The sequence below is a fragment of the Petaurus breviceps genome, unplaced genomic scaffold (assembly GCF_028583685.1).
Source record: "Petaurus breviceps papuanus isolate PSGF00001 unplaced genomic scaffold, PetGlider_PUasm1.0 91023, whole genome shotgun sequence".
NCBI classification, from domain to species: Eukaryota; Metazoa; Chordata; class Mammalia; order Diprotodontia; family Petauridae; genus Petaurus; species Petaurus breviceps.
The window spans coordinates 1,208,179-1,226,333 of NW_027187398.1; the positions used below are offsets into that span (position 1 = coordinate 1,208,179).

The window sequence follows — 18,155 nt, forward strand, 5'->3', positions numbered from 1 at the left end:
TGAACCAATGAACAAATACAGCAAGATCATCAGGGAAATTTCATGGAGAAGAAGATCTACTTCACTGACAGGTCAGGGAAATTCCACAAATATATTCAGAAATAAACAAGGAAGGCCTCCAGCACTTTGGGTGGACCCTTTTGTGTCAAATATGGGAGAATATAGATAAGAACTGGTTGGGAAGGTTTAAGTGATCTACATCATTATATGGAACATCCAAACCAAAAAAGTCATAGATAACATCAGAATATTTGATATCCTGATGTCACACACCTCTCCCAGTGATGCTAGTGCCTGCCCTCTTAAGATTACTTCCAATTTTCCATATATATATATATATATATATATATATATATACACTCACATGTGTATCCAACAATATATACATACATATAGAAATATATAACTGTATATATATATATCTCCACACATGTGTATTATATGTGTGTGTATACATATGCATATATACATATATATGTATATATCTTGATTGTACACAGCTGTTTACTCCCATTGGACCATGAGCTTCTTGAGAACAAGAACTATTTTTTTGGCTTTTTTTTTTTTTTAAGCAATTGGGGTTAAGTAACTTGCTCAAGGTTACACGGCCAGTTATTTCTGGGTGTGGTGCTGAGTGTCTGAGCCTGGATTCAATCCCCTAGGTCATCCCGACCCTGGGGCCAGTGCTCTGTGCTAGCTGGCCACCCCTTGGCTTTCTTTCTTAAGGTGGTACCTGACACAAAGGAGGCCTTTAGCAAATGTTTTTATCCCATATATATCCGGTCTGTACACAGTTGTCCGCATGTTGTCTCTCCCGTGAGACCGTAAGCTCCCTGAGAGTAGGAATTGCTTCTAACCTTTCTTTGTATCCTATTCTTCGTACTGCCTGGGACAAAGCAGACACTAAATATGACTGAATGACTGCTCTATAGCTGACTGTCAGTCATCAGATATCATTGGCAACAATGGCTACGAATATTTCACCCTCTGTGACCCTCTTGGGAATCCCCACAGGTTCAAAGACTGCACTTAGAAACCAACACAACCCATTAGTAGTTTTAAAATGATTCCTTGGGATCTAGTTCTGAACTAAGCTCTCCAATGCTAATTCTGGACCACTAAGGTATATGAAGAACAAGAATGTAGATTATTTCACTTCAGGTCTAAAATTACTACTCTCTCTAAGCATTATGATACAAGCATAGTTGTTATCCCTGTTAATTATTTTTCTTCTTTAATTCCCAACTACTTTTTTGTTTAAAAGAACATATAAAAGACTACATTAATTACATACCCACTTGGGGGCAAAAAAAGAGTATATCATGCTACTATCTTCATTCCTGTTTGCTCTTCCCTTTAGAACTCTCTCTCTCTCTCTCTCTCTCTCTCTCATTACAAGTGATCTCCTAACTGCTAACTTTGATGTCATTTTCTCAGTCCTCATCCTTAACTGCCTTCTCCACAGCTTTTGACCCTGCTAACCACCACCTCCTTCTGGCCTCTCCTTCTTCAATTACACAGTCCCTTCATAATCTTCCACGTGCCTCTCTGACTCTTCTCAATCTCCTTTACAGGATCATTATCCCCCAATGAATGAATGAAAAACAATCTGCATGCCAGGCACCATACTAACCATTGAGGTTACAAATACAAAAAGTTAGATAGTTCCTACCCTCAAGGAGCTCACATTCTAATAAGGGAAGCCAACACATATTTAAATGGCAATGGTGGATAGCATAGTGGAAAGGCATGAGCAATAGCAATATCAATTTGATTACTATGCCCAAAGTAAGAAGTGCAAGAGAGTGGGTAGAAGAGGGATTCAGATAGCAAGATGGCCTGAGTAGACAAGTGGATGGGACGTGAAGGTGAAACAGGGTCTGATCTTACATCTAGATATAGTGGGCAAGATGAATGCAAACTCATTTAATCACCAATCAAACCAAGTGGACCCATGGGTAAGATTTCCAAAAAGAATGGACTAATTTCCCAGAGCATCCCCCACAGGGTCTATTCTGGGTTCCCTTCTCTTCTTTTCTTCATATTCTTTCTGTTGATGATCTCATTTGTACCCATGCATTCAATTATTATCTCTATGTAGATAACTCCAATCTATATATACAGCCCTAATCTCTTGCCAGAATTTCAGTCCCACATCACTAAATGCCTGCTCAGTATCTTCAACGAACTGCCCAACAGCATCTCTAACTGAACATGTCCAAAGCAAACCTTATCATTCCTCAACAAACCCTCCTTTTCTCAAAACTTCCTTATCTTTGTTGAAAGCACATAATGCCATTTCATAAACTTGAAAGCATCTTAACACCCACTTTGGATTCATTCTCCCACCCTCTATTTTAACTGCCAAGGTTGGGTCTTCAGAAAGCAGCTGACTACTGCTCCTTCAGGGTTCTAGGAGTAAAGCTGAGGGGTTGGGATTTTCTAGTACTGTTGTACAACCTATTGATTATAAATTATCGAGCCAGAATTAATTAACTTGTAAAAATAGGTATCTTCTAAGGTGTTATAATAAGAAAAGCTGGTAGATAACATCCCTCCACACTAGGGGCATATTGTCCCCCTTTCAGATGAGGTCCCTAGGAAAAGTGGACTCAAGCTTAAAGAGAACATGCTCCAAATGGATAGCTCACAGCTCCTGGATATTGGAAGTCTTTTCTTTATTCAGGGGGGCCTCATGAAGTCTCCCTTGGATGCAATAACTCTCTGCTAGGTTCCCAGGGTTGGTACCAATGTGCCCTTCTGCAGTGTATCTAGATTTTCCTTCAACTGTCTCAACTCCTGATTCAGATCCTGCTATCAGGATAGCATTCTGATATGGCATTCTGGGGACAGAATTTTCCTTTTTTACTGATTACCATTTGAATACTATAGCTAATTTTCCTTTGGAAAACCATGAATATCAAATAGAAAAATTAGAGGATACAGCAAATTGACAGCATTAAAAGGATGGTATGGGCTACAAAGCAGAAGGGGAGGGAAAGTGGAATATGGTTGTGAAGATGATGAGACTGAGGAAAGGAAATTGAGTGGTCACGTTACTATTTTTTTTTTTGCAAGGGGGAAGGCAGGGCAATTGGGGTTAAGTGACTTGCCCAAGGTCACACAGCTAGTTTTTTTTGTGTGTGTTATGTGTCTGAGGCCGGAGACCTGACTCCAGGACCCTTGCTCTATTCACTGTGCCACCTAGCCACCCCCACGTTACTATTTTAAGAATTGATAATATTGCTATAAAAGTTTTTTTTTAACTAAGTACAGAGATTGAGGTGGAAATACCCTAAAAAATTTTTTTAAATTTTCAAAACATGAACCAGTATGGAGAGCAAGAAAAGTGTACAGTGACTTATATCAGTGTGTGACATTTGTCACACTGATCTTCTTGAAGAAGATAGAAGGATTTTAGGAACCTCTCTCCACACTCCATGATGTCTTCAAAAGGAAATAGGAGTGAAAAATCATAGAGACAAAAAGAGATCTAAGAAGGACAGATGTGATTCCTAGAGAGAGAGAGACGAGAGATTGGAAGAGTATTACCCAGAAAGGAAAAGGAAAAGAAAAAGAACTACTGCAAATTTAGAGCCTACAAATAAATTTGAAGCTCTTCCTGAAGAGGGAGCTATACGTTCTGAGAAAGAAGGCAGTTTCTTGTCCCCTAAAGAATGACAGAGGGGCACCTAGGTGGCACAGTGAATAGAGCACCAGCCCTGCAGTCAGGAGGATCTGAGTTAAAATCTGATCTCAGAAACTTGATACTTGACTAGCTGTGTGACCTTGGCCAAGTCACTTAACCACAAGAATAGAGACAGAGAAAGAAAGAGACAGAGATGGAAAGAGAGAGACAGAGAGAACAAAGTTCTCAAAATGTTTTCCAGGAACCCTCAGTGGACTCCAAAACTCTTTCAAGGGGTCCATGAAGTCAAAACTATTAGGAATATAATGGAGTCCCAAGACAAAAAAAAAAAAAAAACAAAAAAAACCACTGACAGTAGAGTCAGAAGATGTCAGGCAAAAAAGATCATCCTGCAAAGAGTAGTTATGGTGATTCCCTACTCTGGGGTGCTGAGGCAACTATTTGTCTACTGGAAAACAACAATTGAGGTCTGTTATCTTCTTAGGATAAATATCTGAGACATATACCAGAGAACTTCTTTTTTTTTTTTTTTTTGCTTTTTGGAGGGTAATTGGGGTTAAGTGACTTGCCCAAGATCGCACAGCTAGTTTTTGGGTTAAGTGTCTGAGGCCGGATTTGAACTCAGATCCTGACTCCAGGGCTGGTGCTCTATTCACTGCACCACCTAGCCGTCCCACACCAGAGAACTTCTTAAGACTTATCAGAATATACAACTACCCACTTCTGTGTGGACACAAATGATGCTGCCAAAAGGAACATAAAAAAACATTGTCAAAGATTATGAAGCTTTGAGCAAGAAACTGAAGACCATAAGCTCCCAGGTGGTGTTTCCTACACCGTTGTCCATTGAAGACAAGGATGCAGAAGAGAAAAATTAATTTAGGAAGTGAACTGGCTAAGAAGGTGGTATCTGAGAATGTGATTTGAACTTCTGGACTACAATTTGAAAAACAGTATTGACAAATTCCTGATCAGAGATAAAGAATACCTAATGAAAGCTTGTAGGCATGTGTGTATGTGTGTGTGTGTGTGTGTTGGGTATCTTGCAAATCTAACAAGAAGAGCTTTGAACATAGATAATATAGATAGAGATATACCACAGGCTATAGTATAACAGAAGAAAAGATCTTCAGAGCCACTGTTAGCAGGAGACTGAAGGAGGAAGGGAGGAGCTCCAGCCCTTGTACTCTTTTTGCACTCTAGTGATCAGAAAGCTAAACCAGAACCTTAGTCCCCTGACCTAATTAAATTCAGCGACAGTTTCAATAATTTTTAAGGAAAAACTAACCTAACCTTCATGGGACAAGGGGCTTTAGGGTGTTGCTTCCACTACAAATGGAGCACTCTAGGGATTTGTGGTTCACTCTCTATTGTTTAATATTTTTCTCAATGACTGGAGTAAAATTATATGGGCAGCTAGGTGGCACCGTGGATAGAGTGCCAGGTCTGGAGTCAGGAAGACCTGTATTCAAACCTGGCCTCAAATGCTTACTAGTTCTGTGATCTTAGGCAAGTCACTTTACCATTTGCCCCAGTTTAGTCATTTGTAAAATGAGCTGGAGAAGGAAATGGCAAACCACTGCAGTATCTTTGCCAAGAAAACCCCAAATGTAGTCACAAAAAGTAGAACATGACTGAAATAACTGAACAAAAAGATTATAGAAGGCATGCTCATCAAATTTGCCTATGACACTAAGCTGGGAGGCTTAGTTTATACATTTGATGACAAAGTCAGCATCTAAAGACCTGCTAGAGAATTGACCTGAATCTAAAGAGGTGAATTTCTATAAGGTGTCTTACATTAAAAAATCAATGTCACATGTACAAGGTGGGGGCAGTTATGGTTAAGAAGCAGTTCATCTGAAAAGAATCTAGGGGTCTTAGTGGACTGAAAACTCAATATGAGTCAGTAGTGTGGTGTAGAAAACAAACAAAAAAGTTAATCTTGAGATGTATTTGTAACCCTAGTCCCAAAGCTCATTGGTATAGGATTCTCTCCTCATTGGTGGAAAGGAGTAATATTTAACTTGGAGTAGGGTAGCCTGGGGGTGAAGGTAGGGGTATGGGTTCAGGTGGTTCAGCAAGCATGATAGTTGTGTTCCAAGTATTTGCAGGACTATTACATGAAAAACAGAGAAGACTTGTTCTATTTGGCAGAAGAGGGGAAAATCTGGTGGAAATTGCAAAGGGTCAAATTTAGGCTTGATGTCAAGAAAAACTTCCTGTCATTTAAAGCTGTTCAAAAGTGCTTTGAAAGGGGAGCACTTTCTCCTTAATTGGAAGTCTTTACACAGAGACTAGATAGTCACTCACCTGATATTTTTCTTTTATATGTTTTATCTACCACTAGGGCTTGTAAGAGCACTGAGCAGGCAATAAATGCACCGTCTTTCTATTTTGAACAGGGCTAAGTACATGTTTATTATTAATGATACTGTGTTTTATATACCCATATTCTAATTACAGTACATCACATTGCTCATACTTTTAAAAATTAATCATACTTATGCTGAACTCTTCTGTTTTCATTATTAACATACAGATTTAATTCTAGACTTTCTCATTATGCAATTCACATGCTGGAAAAGAACGATGCAGGGTTTAATAGACAAAACTTACAAAATAATATATTAAGTTCCAAAATAATGCCCGAGTTTTAAATCTACTCACTATTGCCTCTTGAAATGCATCTTTTTTAGATATCACTGACCCAGCTCTACTAGTAATAAAATAATGATTACCTGGATTGCTAATGCCTTGCCTGACCTTCTACATTGAAGTGCTTTGTTTTTTGTTTTTTCCAAGTCTTAACTCCCTGAGTTACTGAAAAAAATGTTGCTACTCATAAAAGACAGGATGGAAACTGCCTCTGACAGGAAAAGCTTGGGATGCCATTATCTACCTTGTTATTACACTTCCTAATCTTTCATTGCTGCAAAGCTAGGAGGGATAGCTTTCATGTTGTATGAAAGAGTCAGAATCCCAAAAGGTCTCATCAGGCTAGAAGTTAGGATGAATCTATTAAAATAAAATTTATTAGAGATAAATGTGGTTTTATATTTGAGTTCAGAAAATGAGCTTCACAAGCACAACTGGGGTGTGTTGGGGGAAATAAGGCAGTAGTCTGTCTGAAAAATATCTAGGGATTTCAGTGGACTTCAAGCTCAAAAGGAGTCAACAATATAATGGAGGCAATGAGTTTCATTTAGAGAGGTACAATGTCCCAGGCCAATACATCTCTGATTAGGTAATCTCCAAAAGCCCTTCCAACTCTCAGGTTCTCAGTAACCCTCCCTTCCTCTCTTTAAGGAGGGAACCTTTCCTCTCTTTAAGGAGTGTCTTTAATTTGAGTAATCTTTAATGATTACAGAAAATCACAGGGTCCTACTGCTTCTAATGTGGAAATCATTTTAATAACAGCTAGCATTTATATAGGCTTTAGAGGCAGCTAGTAGCTATGTGGCTTGGTGGATGGGGCACTGTGCCTGGAGTCAGAAGAGTTCAAATGCCACCTGAGGCACTTCCTAGCTGTGTGACCCTGGGCAAGTCACTTAACCTCTGTTTGCCTCAATCCACTGGAGAAGGAAATGGCAAACCATGCCAGTATTTTTGCTGCCCCCCTCCCCCAAAACAAAGACTCCACGGGCAGTATTGGTGTGATATGGTCCATGGGGTCGTGAAAAGCTGGACACAACTGAACAACAACAGAATATAGGCTTTAAGGTTTGCAAAGCACGTTAATGTGATATCTCATGTGATCTTCTCAATAACCCTGGGAGATAGCTGCTATTATTATCCCCATTTTACAGATGAGGAAACTAAGTTTGAAACTGGTTAAATGACTTGTCCAGGATCAGCTGTAAGTGCCTTAGGTGATATTGGAACTCAGGTCTTCCTGACTTCAGGTACAATACTCCATCCACTTTGCCATCTAAACCAACTTCTAGGGAGTAGGAGAAACTAGCTCACTAAGAAATTATATCAAAAAGGTATTAGATATTACTTATATGAGTTAAATGATATCATATAGGCATGGGCTATATAATGTCTAGAATGTCCTTGACAACAATTACTATTTCTGTGTAATAAGAAATTACTATTTCTTGTAATAAGAAATTTCTTGTAATATTTCTTGTAATATTATGTATTATAATATTATATTATATTATAATATTATGTAATATTATTATCTAATATTTCTTGTAATAAGAAATTACTATTTCTGTGTAAGACTAAAAAGACCTATGGACAATGAGTAGACTTTATCAATTGTATCACATGATTAGGCAGCCATTATTTACTTAGCCTGGCATCAGGCCAGACCTGGACCTTTCCTGCACCAGACTGGAAAAGTCAGCCCATCATAGCAGGCCAGTTTTTCCTGCTGCCAGGTTTCTGAGGATTACATATCTAAGCCACGTCCCTTGAAACTGTGATTCAGAGCCCAGATGATGATATGAGAGTCATGTGAAGGACTGACCTCTTTGTAACTCTAAATCCTCTGATCCTGTGTGTTCACATTATCTGCTGTGTTGAGGGTTTGTCAGTGCAACCAGACAGAGACATGAAAGAGGATTACGTGGCTGTGTGACTTTGAGTCTTCTAACCTATGCCCCCTTTTCTCCTCAGATCTCACAAAATACTTTGATGCATTCATGCATTATTTCACCTAGCTATGCTTGGAGTTGGGAGACAAGGGTCTAAATTTTGACTTTTATCAGATATATTATCATAGGCAAATCACTTCACCTGTGTGAGCCTCAGTATTCTCATCTGTAAAATGGGCTTAATATTTGCACTAGGGAGGTAGGGACTATTATTATCCTTATTTTACTGATTAGGAAACTGAGGCTGTTAAGTACCTTGCTAGGGTCACAGGGCTAGTAAGTGTCCGGGGCTGCATTTGACTCCAGGTCCAGGGCTCTATCCACCTCGCCATTTAGCTGATACATAATGAGAGATGCCATCGCCAGACTCCCGGCACAGTATTTGTCTCATACACCTCCCAGGGGTAAGAATTCTCTGAGGGTCGGCACTGACCTGCCCCCCCCCCCCTCACCAAGCCCCACAGTGCATCCTAGCATCTAAAATCACATTCCTCCCTTCAGCATTCTAAACGTACTACAACCGGGCTCCAACGGAGCTTTCCCCAAACTTTCTCTACATCGCTCCCCTTCACACACTTTCCCATTCTGCCAAAGATTCTTCACGCCTTCTAGCACAGCCCTCCATCTCATCTCTTCGCCTTTGCACAGACTACTTCTTCCCCTTCCTTCTCACCTGCATCTTGGAGAAAGTGAGGCGGGTGACTTTGCACAGCCCTCCCTCACTTAAATCCAATTTATTCGCATGTCACGGCCTCACCTCCCTGACGTCATGGCCCTCTTGGAGAATAAAGGACAAACATCTTTTGGAATTCACTTCTTCAAAGATCACTTCGTGTCATCTCCTACATGGCCTTCCTGGAAGCCCTTACAGGCTAGTTCCTACCCAGGGACAATTAATTACATTATAATCATTTTGTTAATATTGTTTTCTTCCAGATGGTATGTAAGCTCCTGGAGGGCAGGCGTTTTCATTTTTGCCTACTGACTGTCAGCACAGTGGATGCTACACAATACTATGATTTCCTTCACCTCCATTGATGATAACCCGATCGCAGTAAAGGGCGCAGCTCCAGGAAACTGAGTGCGCAAAGTCGAGACCACCACGCTAAAGAAGTCCCAGGGCCGCGCGGCGCCACTTTACTACATACAGCCCAGGGGCCTGCACACTTCAAGCCTGCAGCTTGAAGAAGGAACTGGGCGGTGCACGGGGAGCTAAGAAAAGTGCTGGAGAGCGCTGGCCGCTCTCCTAGGGCACTGACTGCGCACGCGGCACAAAGAAGGGAACTGAGCTGTGCACGAGGAATGCTTAGGAAGGAGGGCGCGTGCAGCCCAGGACACAGCAATTAATGTAGTACAGCTTACTAACCCCAATTCAAAAAGGGAGAGTCCCGCCCCGCCTTTTTATAGCTCATTTAGAAAGGTGGGTGTCGTGAACAGCCATTTTAACCTCTAGTCAAATCCAGAGCCCCTCCCTCGTACGTCCAAAAGCACGTACAGAAATAAGCCGCAATTGTCATCAATATGCGCCCTTCTCTACTCGTCATTTTCTCCCGGACCAGTAGGTGTCACCCTGAACTACGCAGGGCGAGGTCTGTGTTAGCATTCGAGGTTCCCGGCGGATAAGCTCCATGGCTGCTGACAGGGGAACGATCGGGAGCCCACCAAGAAGCTCTGTCCTCACCAGCAGCCACCGGAGACGGAGGTGCGTCCCTAAGAGGGAGCAAAATGGGGAGGGAGCCCAAAGATCGGCAGGCCGCAGGGTGCTAGAACGATGACCGGGAATAACTACAATTCCCAGAAGGCAAAGCGAAACGCGCCACAGATGGTTCTTGAGCATGCGCGAAGCAGATTTGCTCGTTCGGTGTGTAACCCGCGTCTCCTGGAGATTGCGTTCGATTCCTTTATCCAGAACTGGAACGCGGCCTGACCAGGGCTTGTGTGCTTTTTGGCCTAGGGTTATTTTAGATCGTAGATAAAGAGAGTCATTGGGGAGGAGGGGGGAGAGTAGCTAGGTGGCGCAGTGAATAGAGCACCGGCCCTAGAGTCAGGAGTTCAAATTCGGCCTCAGGCACTTGACACTTACTGGCTGTGTGACCTTGGTCAAGTCACTTAATCCCAATTGCCCTGACTTCCCTCCTTCCAAAAAAAAAAGTCGTTAGGCCATTCCCCTCCTTTTACAGCTAAGTAAACCGAGAACCAGAAAGCGGATGTGACTTGTCCATGTTTAAAGAGTCAATAGCTGGTCGAGAGTGAAAAAAGAGGCCTCTTGACGCCTGGCACCATGATATTTGCATTATACACGTGCCCCTTGTCCCACTGAGGGTCATCTCCTGACACTCACTGAGACGCTGTTGTCACTTCACCCTTTGAGCCATGAATCAGAATCGCCCAAGCCTCCCTTACTTAGCCATTACTTTATCAGCAGGATGTGGGCGGCTTTGTGACCAGCTTCTAGACAGGCTCTGAGTCAGTATCAGCTTTTTGTGTGCCAAGGGTTTGAGAAGCCATTGGCAGTGCTGTTAGATAGTTTGGGTTGTACTTCGACCAAGTCCAAGACCAGAGGTCTCAGCATTTGGTTGATTTAAAACCTGAACCATGTAGCCCAACCCCCTCATTTTGCAGATGAAAAACTGAGGTCCAGAGAAGTTAAGTGATTTGACAAAGGTATCAGTATAGAAGGACCTCAACTTGGGCCCTCTGAATCCAAAGCCAGTGCTTTAAAGGCTGCGCTATCAATGTCAGTACTTAGGAATTTTGAGTGGGTTACTGATCTCCCTCCCCCCACCAAAAAAATAATAGATGATGTGAGAGGTAGTCGGGGTATAATGGATAGAGGAGTTCCAACCTTTGTTCAAGCCCTGTCTCTGACTAGGGCTCTGTGACCCTAGATAAGTCACTTAGTGACCCCAGGCAATTCTAAGATTATCAGTAGCTGGTGCTGATCTGTACTGATAGGAGTTTTCTTCCTAGCAGTTCCCCATACCAGCAATATCACAAGTCAACCAAAAATAAGTACCATAAATAGATAGATTCCTACTCTTTGCCTGTCCCTGTTTCTGGATAATCAAGCCATATAAAGCCCTATGTCACACCTTCCTTTCTTTCTTCCAATAAACTCCAGTAACTCCAGGATTAAAATATAAAATCCTGTTTGGCATTCAATGCCTTTCACAACCTCCCCCCATTTCCAGTCTTTCTACATCTTATACCTACTTCCACTCTTACCCCAACTGTGTGATCCAAGACACTGGCATCCTTGCTGTCCCTGGACGAAGATACTCCATCTCCCAACTCTGGGCATTTTATTGGCTGTCTCCCCATGCCTGGAATGCTCTCCTTCCTTATTTCTACCTCCTGGCTTTTCTCAAGTCCCAACTGAAATCCCACCTTCTACAGGAAGTCTTATCCAGTACACCTTACTTCTAGTCCCTTCTCTGTGTTGATTATTTCCAATGTATCCTGAATATAGTTTGTATCTAGTTTTTTTGCAAGACTGTGAGCTCCTTCAGAGCGGAGATTGTCTTTTGCCATTCCTTGTATCCACAGTGCTTAGCCTAGTGCCTGGTACATAGTAGGCACTTAATAAATGTTTATTTACTAACTGAATACAGATTACTTTGTAAGCCTTTGAATTGCAGAATCATCTTTTTCCCACTTCAATAGGGATAAGATGCAGATTCCAGATGAAGAGAAAAGTACCTCTTATGACCTACCTATTAAGCAACAAAGAAGAAAACTTGTTCAGGCTGTGAAGGACAATCCATTTCTTATTGTGACTGGAAGGACAGGAAGCGGTAAAACTACCCAACTCCCTAAATATCTTTATGAAGCAGGTAAATGTATTCTAGAACTTGTGATACATTTGATGAATAATACTAACAGTGATCATAGTGACTTCCCTCCCATTTCCCACATCTCTTCCCAACCCTACTTCAGGGCCCCAACTCTGTCCTTGCCCTCAGCAGATGCCTTCTGGTCCTTTACTGAGAATTTAGGGGTCTGATCACTGACAAGAACTCCCAATAATCACCTCCTTGATTCTTCTAATCTTCTTAGTGATCTCACCCATCCTCTTATTTTCTCTTGTCTTAGGGAAAGAAGTAACACTCTCTCTAAAGCTAACCCCCATAATTACCTATACCAGGAATCTCAGCTCCTCCATGATTTTGCTTCATCAATTATTGTTTCTTATGAAACTTCAATCTCTTCCACTTTATTAGCATTTTCCCCTCAAACGACACATATGCTCAAGTCTCCTCATCCTAAAAAAACTCCTGATGTTATCATCCTATATCTTTCCTCATGTTAACAAATTGACAAATTCCTATATAAAACTGTTGATTCTTACCACCTCTTTTTATATTATCATTCTATCTCTTTCCTCACATTAACTGACAAATTCCTATACAGAACAATTGATTCTTACCACCTCTATTTTTCTGCCACCTATTTACTCCCTTGCAGACTGGCTTCCATGTTAATAATTGGTTGATTGATGAACTTGCTGGCTACTTTTCTTTTGTTGGCTTTTCATATTCTTCCTACCTCTTTAAACACCAGTGTTTCCTAAGGTTTTCTCTTATGTTTTCTTTTCCTCTCTTTCTGTACTCTCCCTTGATGATATATCTCATTCATGTCTATGACATCAGTAATCACTTGTATGCTGATGACTCCCACATCCATAGCTTAACCCCTAACCTTCATAGAGCTCTATTCCTGGCCCTATTTCCTCATTGTCCTTGACTCTCTGAAGCCTTTGACACTGTTGATCACTGTCTCCTCCTCAATGTTCTTTTCTCTCTAGGTTTTCAGGATACCACTCTTTCTTGGTTTTCTTAATACCGATTCACTTTCTCTGTCTCCTTTGCTGGACCCTTCACCAGATCATGCCCTCTAATTTTAGATGTCCCTTGGGGTTTTGTTTTGGACTTTCTTCTCTTCTCCCTCTCTACTTCTTCACTTGGTGGTCTCATCACCTCCCATGGATTTATTTGCCATGTCTATGCTGATGATTCTCAAATCTACCTTTCCTGCCCCAGTTTCTTTGCTGACTTCCAAACTCACATCTCCAGACTCACGTATTTCAAATATCTTAAACTGGTTGTCCAGTAAACTTCTTAAGCTCAGTATGTCCAAAGTAGAACTCATTTTCTTTTCCCCTAAACCTTCCCTAACTCCTTCCTTTCCTATTACTGTAGAGGGCAGCACCATTCTCTGACAGCCTAGGAGTCTTTCTGTATTCCTCACTATCTTTCACTGCCTACATCCAAGCTGTTGTCAAGCCCTGCTGACTTTACCTTTTTGACATGTCTCCAATACAGCTCCTTCTCTCCCCTGACACTGCCACCACTGTAGTGCAAGCCCTTATCACCTCACATCTTGATTATTGCAGGAGCCTGCTGGTAGGTCTGCCTGCCACAAGTCTCTTCCCACTCCATTCCATCCTCCATTCAGCCACTAAAACAATTTTTCCAATATACATATCTGACCTTATCACCCTCCCACTCAATAGACAGTGGCCTCCTATTGCCTCCAAGTAAAAATACAAAATGCTCTGTTTGGCATTCAAAGCCCTTTATAACTTAGCCCACTTCTACCTTTCCAGCATTCTTACACCTTACTCCCTAACATGTAGCCTTTGATCCAATGGCATTGGCCTCCTGGCTATTCCACAAACAAGAGACTCCATCTCTTGGCTCTGGGCATTCTCTCTAGTTGTCTCTCATACTTAGAATGCTCTCTCCCTCTTCTACTCTTGACAGCTGACCTTGAAATCTTGACTACTTGGCTAACTTCCTTTAAGTCCCAACTAAAATCCTACTTTCTACAGGAAGCCTTCCCCAACTATTCTTAATTTTACTGCCTTTCCTCTGTTAATTATTTCCTATTTCTTATGTATATAGCTTGCTTTGTGTATATTTGTTTGCATGTTGTCTCCTCTATTAGAGTGTAATCTTGAGGCCAGGGCCTGTCTTTTGTCTCTTTTTGTATCCTCAGTGCTCAGCACAATGCCTGCATTTAATAAATATTTATAGATTGATTCTAGCTAATGCCTAGATATAAATATATATAATATACTCCCAGAGTCTTATCAGACATGTCAAACTCAACATGTCTGAAACTGGATTCATCCTCTCACCCCCAAACTGTCCAAATTCTTAAATTCTCCATTCCTCTTAATGATTAATTAACAATAATCTCAGTCTGGTATCTCATGTCATTTTTGATTCTTCCTTCTTCCATACTTCTTATGACTAGTCAGTTTCCAAATCCTACCACTTCTTTGATTTCCCTGTCTCTCATATCTGACCCTTGTCCTCCACTCCCCTCTGTAGCCAGCCTAGTTCAGCCCTTATCTTTTTGCCCAGGCCATTATAATAGCCTCTCGACTCCTCAACTCAAAAATCTTCAGGGGCTCCCCATTGCCTACTGAAAAAAGCATAAACGTGTGATCCAAGGCTCTTCCTAGCTGATTTCTAAGCTGTCCATACAGACTTATCTCATACTACTCCTTTTGCATGTTCTCTGTTTCCATTAAAATCTACCACTCCCAACCCTTGTTCTCATCCTATTGCCTTTGTTCATGCTGTCTCTCAAGCCTGGAATAAATTGCCCAAACCTTCTCTCCTTTCGAGGCCCAGCTGCTGTGCATTTCCTGGGAGCACCTTCTCTCCACTCCCACCCCTACTTGAAAGTGATCTCTCTCCTTGAACTCTCTTCTTTGCCTGGCCTTCCCCTTTGCAGTTATTTCTTTACCTTGCATCAAAGTGATTCATGTACTTAGCTTTCCACTCATTAGGCTGTAAACTTCCAGAGACTTCTCGGATGAACCTTTGTTTCCCCAGTGCTAGTCATAGAGTAGGCACTTAACTGTTGGCATCTTGAATTGAATTCACCTGATTTCATTCCCAGCCCAATTTTTGAATGCAAAAGATGAGCATACTGTTTTTATTTCATGAGGCCCGGAGACATAACGATTGAATTTTGCTTAATTGTATGTTTTATGCGGCATGAAAGATTAGTACATTTTGCCATAGCTTAGACTTACCTTTCTTCACGTCAACAAGTATTTATTAAGCACAACGTGCCAGGTGCTGTGCTAAGTGCTAGAGATACAAAAACAGGCAAAAACATGGTTCCTCCTCTCAAAGTGCCGCCATTCTAATGAGGGAGATGACATGGGGGCAACTGTGTCTATACAAAATATGTGTGGAACAAACCTGGGGAATTGCGTGTACGTTGGGTGAGGTTGGGAATGGCTTCTTGCATAGGTGGGGATTTGAGCTGAGACTTGCAGGAAGGCAGGAAAGCCAAGAGTCAGAGACAAAAGAGGACGGGCGCGTTGGGGTAGGGGACACCCAAGAAAAAGTAGAAAAAGCAAGGGGATGGATTCCTGTGTTTGAGGAACAACAAGGCCAATGTTAATGGATCATAGAGAATATGTGGAGGGGAGTCGTTTCTTGCTACTTTTTGTCACATAAAGAGTTAATAGAAAAGTGCCATGGCTCAGATCTGAGGTAGTTATGGTTAGCAAAAATATCCATTTTTTTGGCCATAGAACAGGATTGTCCAGTAAGGTCACTCCTGGACATGTGGTAAGTTGGTCACCTGTTTATGAGAACTTTATACTGATGATAGGAAATTAGGAAATACTAACCTCTATTACATAGTGATCTGTGTTGACATCTGATTCCCATTAATTCTAGAATCTTCCTTCTGTGGATTATATGTAGTTTATCCTGAATATTGCTTATTTGTATTCTATTCTAGAGTTGTCCTCCCTTATTAGACTTCAAACTCTTGAGGACAAAGACCATCCTTTATAATTTTTTGTAACCCCGGTGCTTAGCACAGTGCCTGGCATGTAGTAGGTGCTTAATGTTTATTGACTGACATTTTACACAACTTGATTTCTTCTTTCAAACAGTCTCAGATACGTAGACCTTGTTAGCCTCAACTCTCCCATTATCTGATGCTTTTGGTGACAAATATGAGGGAACTGATGACAAGGTTGACAAATGGCAAGGTATCTTTGTCATAATTATCATTTTAAGCATTTCTTTTATCTTGGAAAACTTGCTTGACAACTTTATATCCCCCAGGGTTTAGAAGCACTTGGTTTGCTCTCAAAACAATCTAAAATGAAAGTAAAAAGATTCAAAGAAAAATTTAAAAGTGTCCACTTTCAGTAAAAAATGTCCACATTCAGTAATCTGTATTACTGTCTTAAATGCAGTTTTAAAATTCCAATATGTACCACTAAGTTGCAATATTGTCCTTTAAAAACAGCCCAGTTTTTCCTTTTACAAAAATTAGCGGTGATGAGAAGAAACAATTGTATGATTTTAGTTTTTTATCTTATTTTTGTTAGGGTTTTCGAAACATGGTACAATTGGTGTGACTCAGCCACGAAAAGTAGCTGCCATATCAGTTGCTCAAAGAGTTGCTGAAGAAATGAACTGCTCTTTGGGAAGCTTGGTAGGATACCAGGTTCGCTTTGATGACTGTAGCTCTCAGGTATGAATGCATCAATGGTTCTCTTATTACCTACTGAGTAAAGTTCAAACTCCTTAGCTACCATTCAAGGCTCTCTACATCTGGCACCACACTACCTTTTTTGCTTTATCTCTTGTTATCCTCTACTTATCAATTCTCTACTTTCTACTCTGCTTTAGCCAAACTAGACTAATCGCTGTTGCCCATATACACTTGGCACTTAGCTCTTTCCATGTCGTTATTCCTGCTTTTTCCATTATACCTGGAATACCCTTCTACTCTCTTCCTGTTTTTAAAACTCTCCTCGGGGGCAGCTAGGTGGTGAAGTGAATAGAGCACCAGTCCTGGAGTCAGGAGGACTTGAGTTCAAAAGTGACCCCAGACACTTGACACACTTATTAGCTGTCACCTTGGGCAAGTCACTTAACCCCAATTGCTTTGCCTTCCCCCCACCAAAAAAAACCCCACTACTCAAACACTACTTCCAAGAATCCTTCTCAACTCACTATACAGACTGTTAATCTATTTTCCCTCATTCTCACCACCATGTAATTGGCTCACCTCCTTTTTCAGTCATGGTTCTCTGTTATCTTCTTTTGTGTTCATACTTTGAAGTTCTTCTTTAGTAACATGTGGCAGCCTACTCACCCCAATCATTGTGCATCTCCATTTCCCATGGTCTCCTGCAGCTTTAATTCATTGAAGACTAGAGCAGTCCATGATTCACAGCTATGTTACATGTTAGATGGATATTAATGCTAAAGAGATGGGCTTGGTATCAGTAGAAGCTTCGGGTCATCAAAAGCTTTGTAAAAATTGCCTAAAGCGGGGCAGCTAGGTGGTGCAGTGAATAGAACACCGGCCCTGGGGTCAGGAGGACCTGAGTTAAAATCCAACCTCGGACACTTAACAGTTACTAGCTGTGTGACCTTGGGCAAGTCACTTAATCCAAATTGCCCTACTTTCCCCCTTCAAAAAGAAAAAAAAAAATTTCCTAAGGCGTTCTTTCTGTTATTCAGTTCTGGACCCAACTTTTCATTCATCACATCTGTTTCAGGATTTAGTAACTAATGGACCAATTCTATGGGCTGTCAATCCAGTTGAATATCTTAATTTGAACAGTAGGTGTTATTCATCTATTTGGTCTTTCCTATGTAAATAGACAACTCTTTTGAGTGATTGTAGATCTTATTTAGATTTCATCTCTGCCCTGTCCCATTTATTTGATGCATTCACAGCATTACCCTCAAACACATGCTTTCCTAAAGAACCTCTTAGGTGAAGCAATGTTCCTGTACTCTCTACAGGAACACTGTATCTAGAGCTAGAGAAACTGAATTTAAATTCCACCTCTGCCACTTAATATGTATGTGACCTTGGGAAGTGACTTGATGTGTGTCTGA

At 41.2% G+C, this 18,155-nt stretch overlaps 1 protein-coding gene across 1 annotated transcript in view; it reads left to right on the top strand.

The window, feature by feature from the left end:
- Window positions 1-9,762: 9,762 nt before the first annotated feature.
- Window positions 9,763-18,155, top strand: part of DHX40 (DEAH-box helicase 40) — a 48,572-nt gene continuing 40,179 nt past the window's right edge. The window contains 4 exon segments of the mRNA XM_069078099.1: window positions 9,763-9,850; window positions 9,853-9,958; window positions 11,920-12,089; window positions 16,628-16,773. Coding sequence (XP_068934200.1) covers window positions 9,778-9,850; window positions 9,853-9,958; window positions 11,920-12,089; window positions 16,628-16,773 — 495 coding nt within the window. The 5' untranslated portion in view covers window positions 9,763-9,777.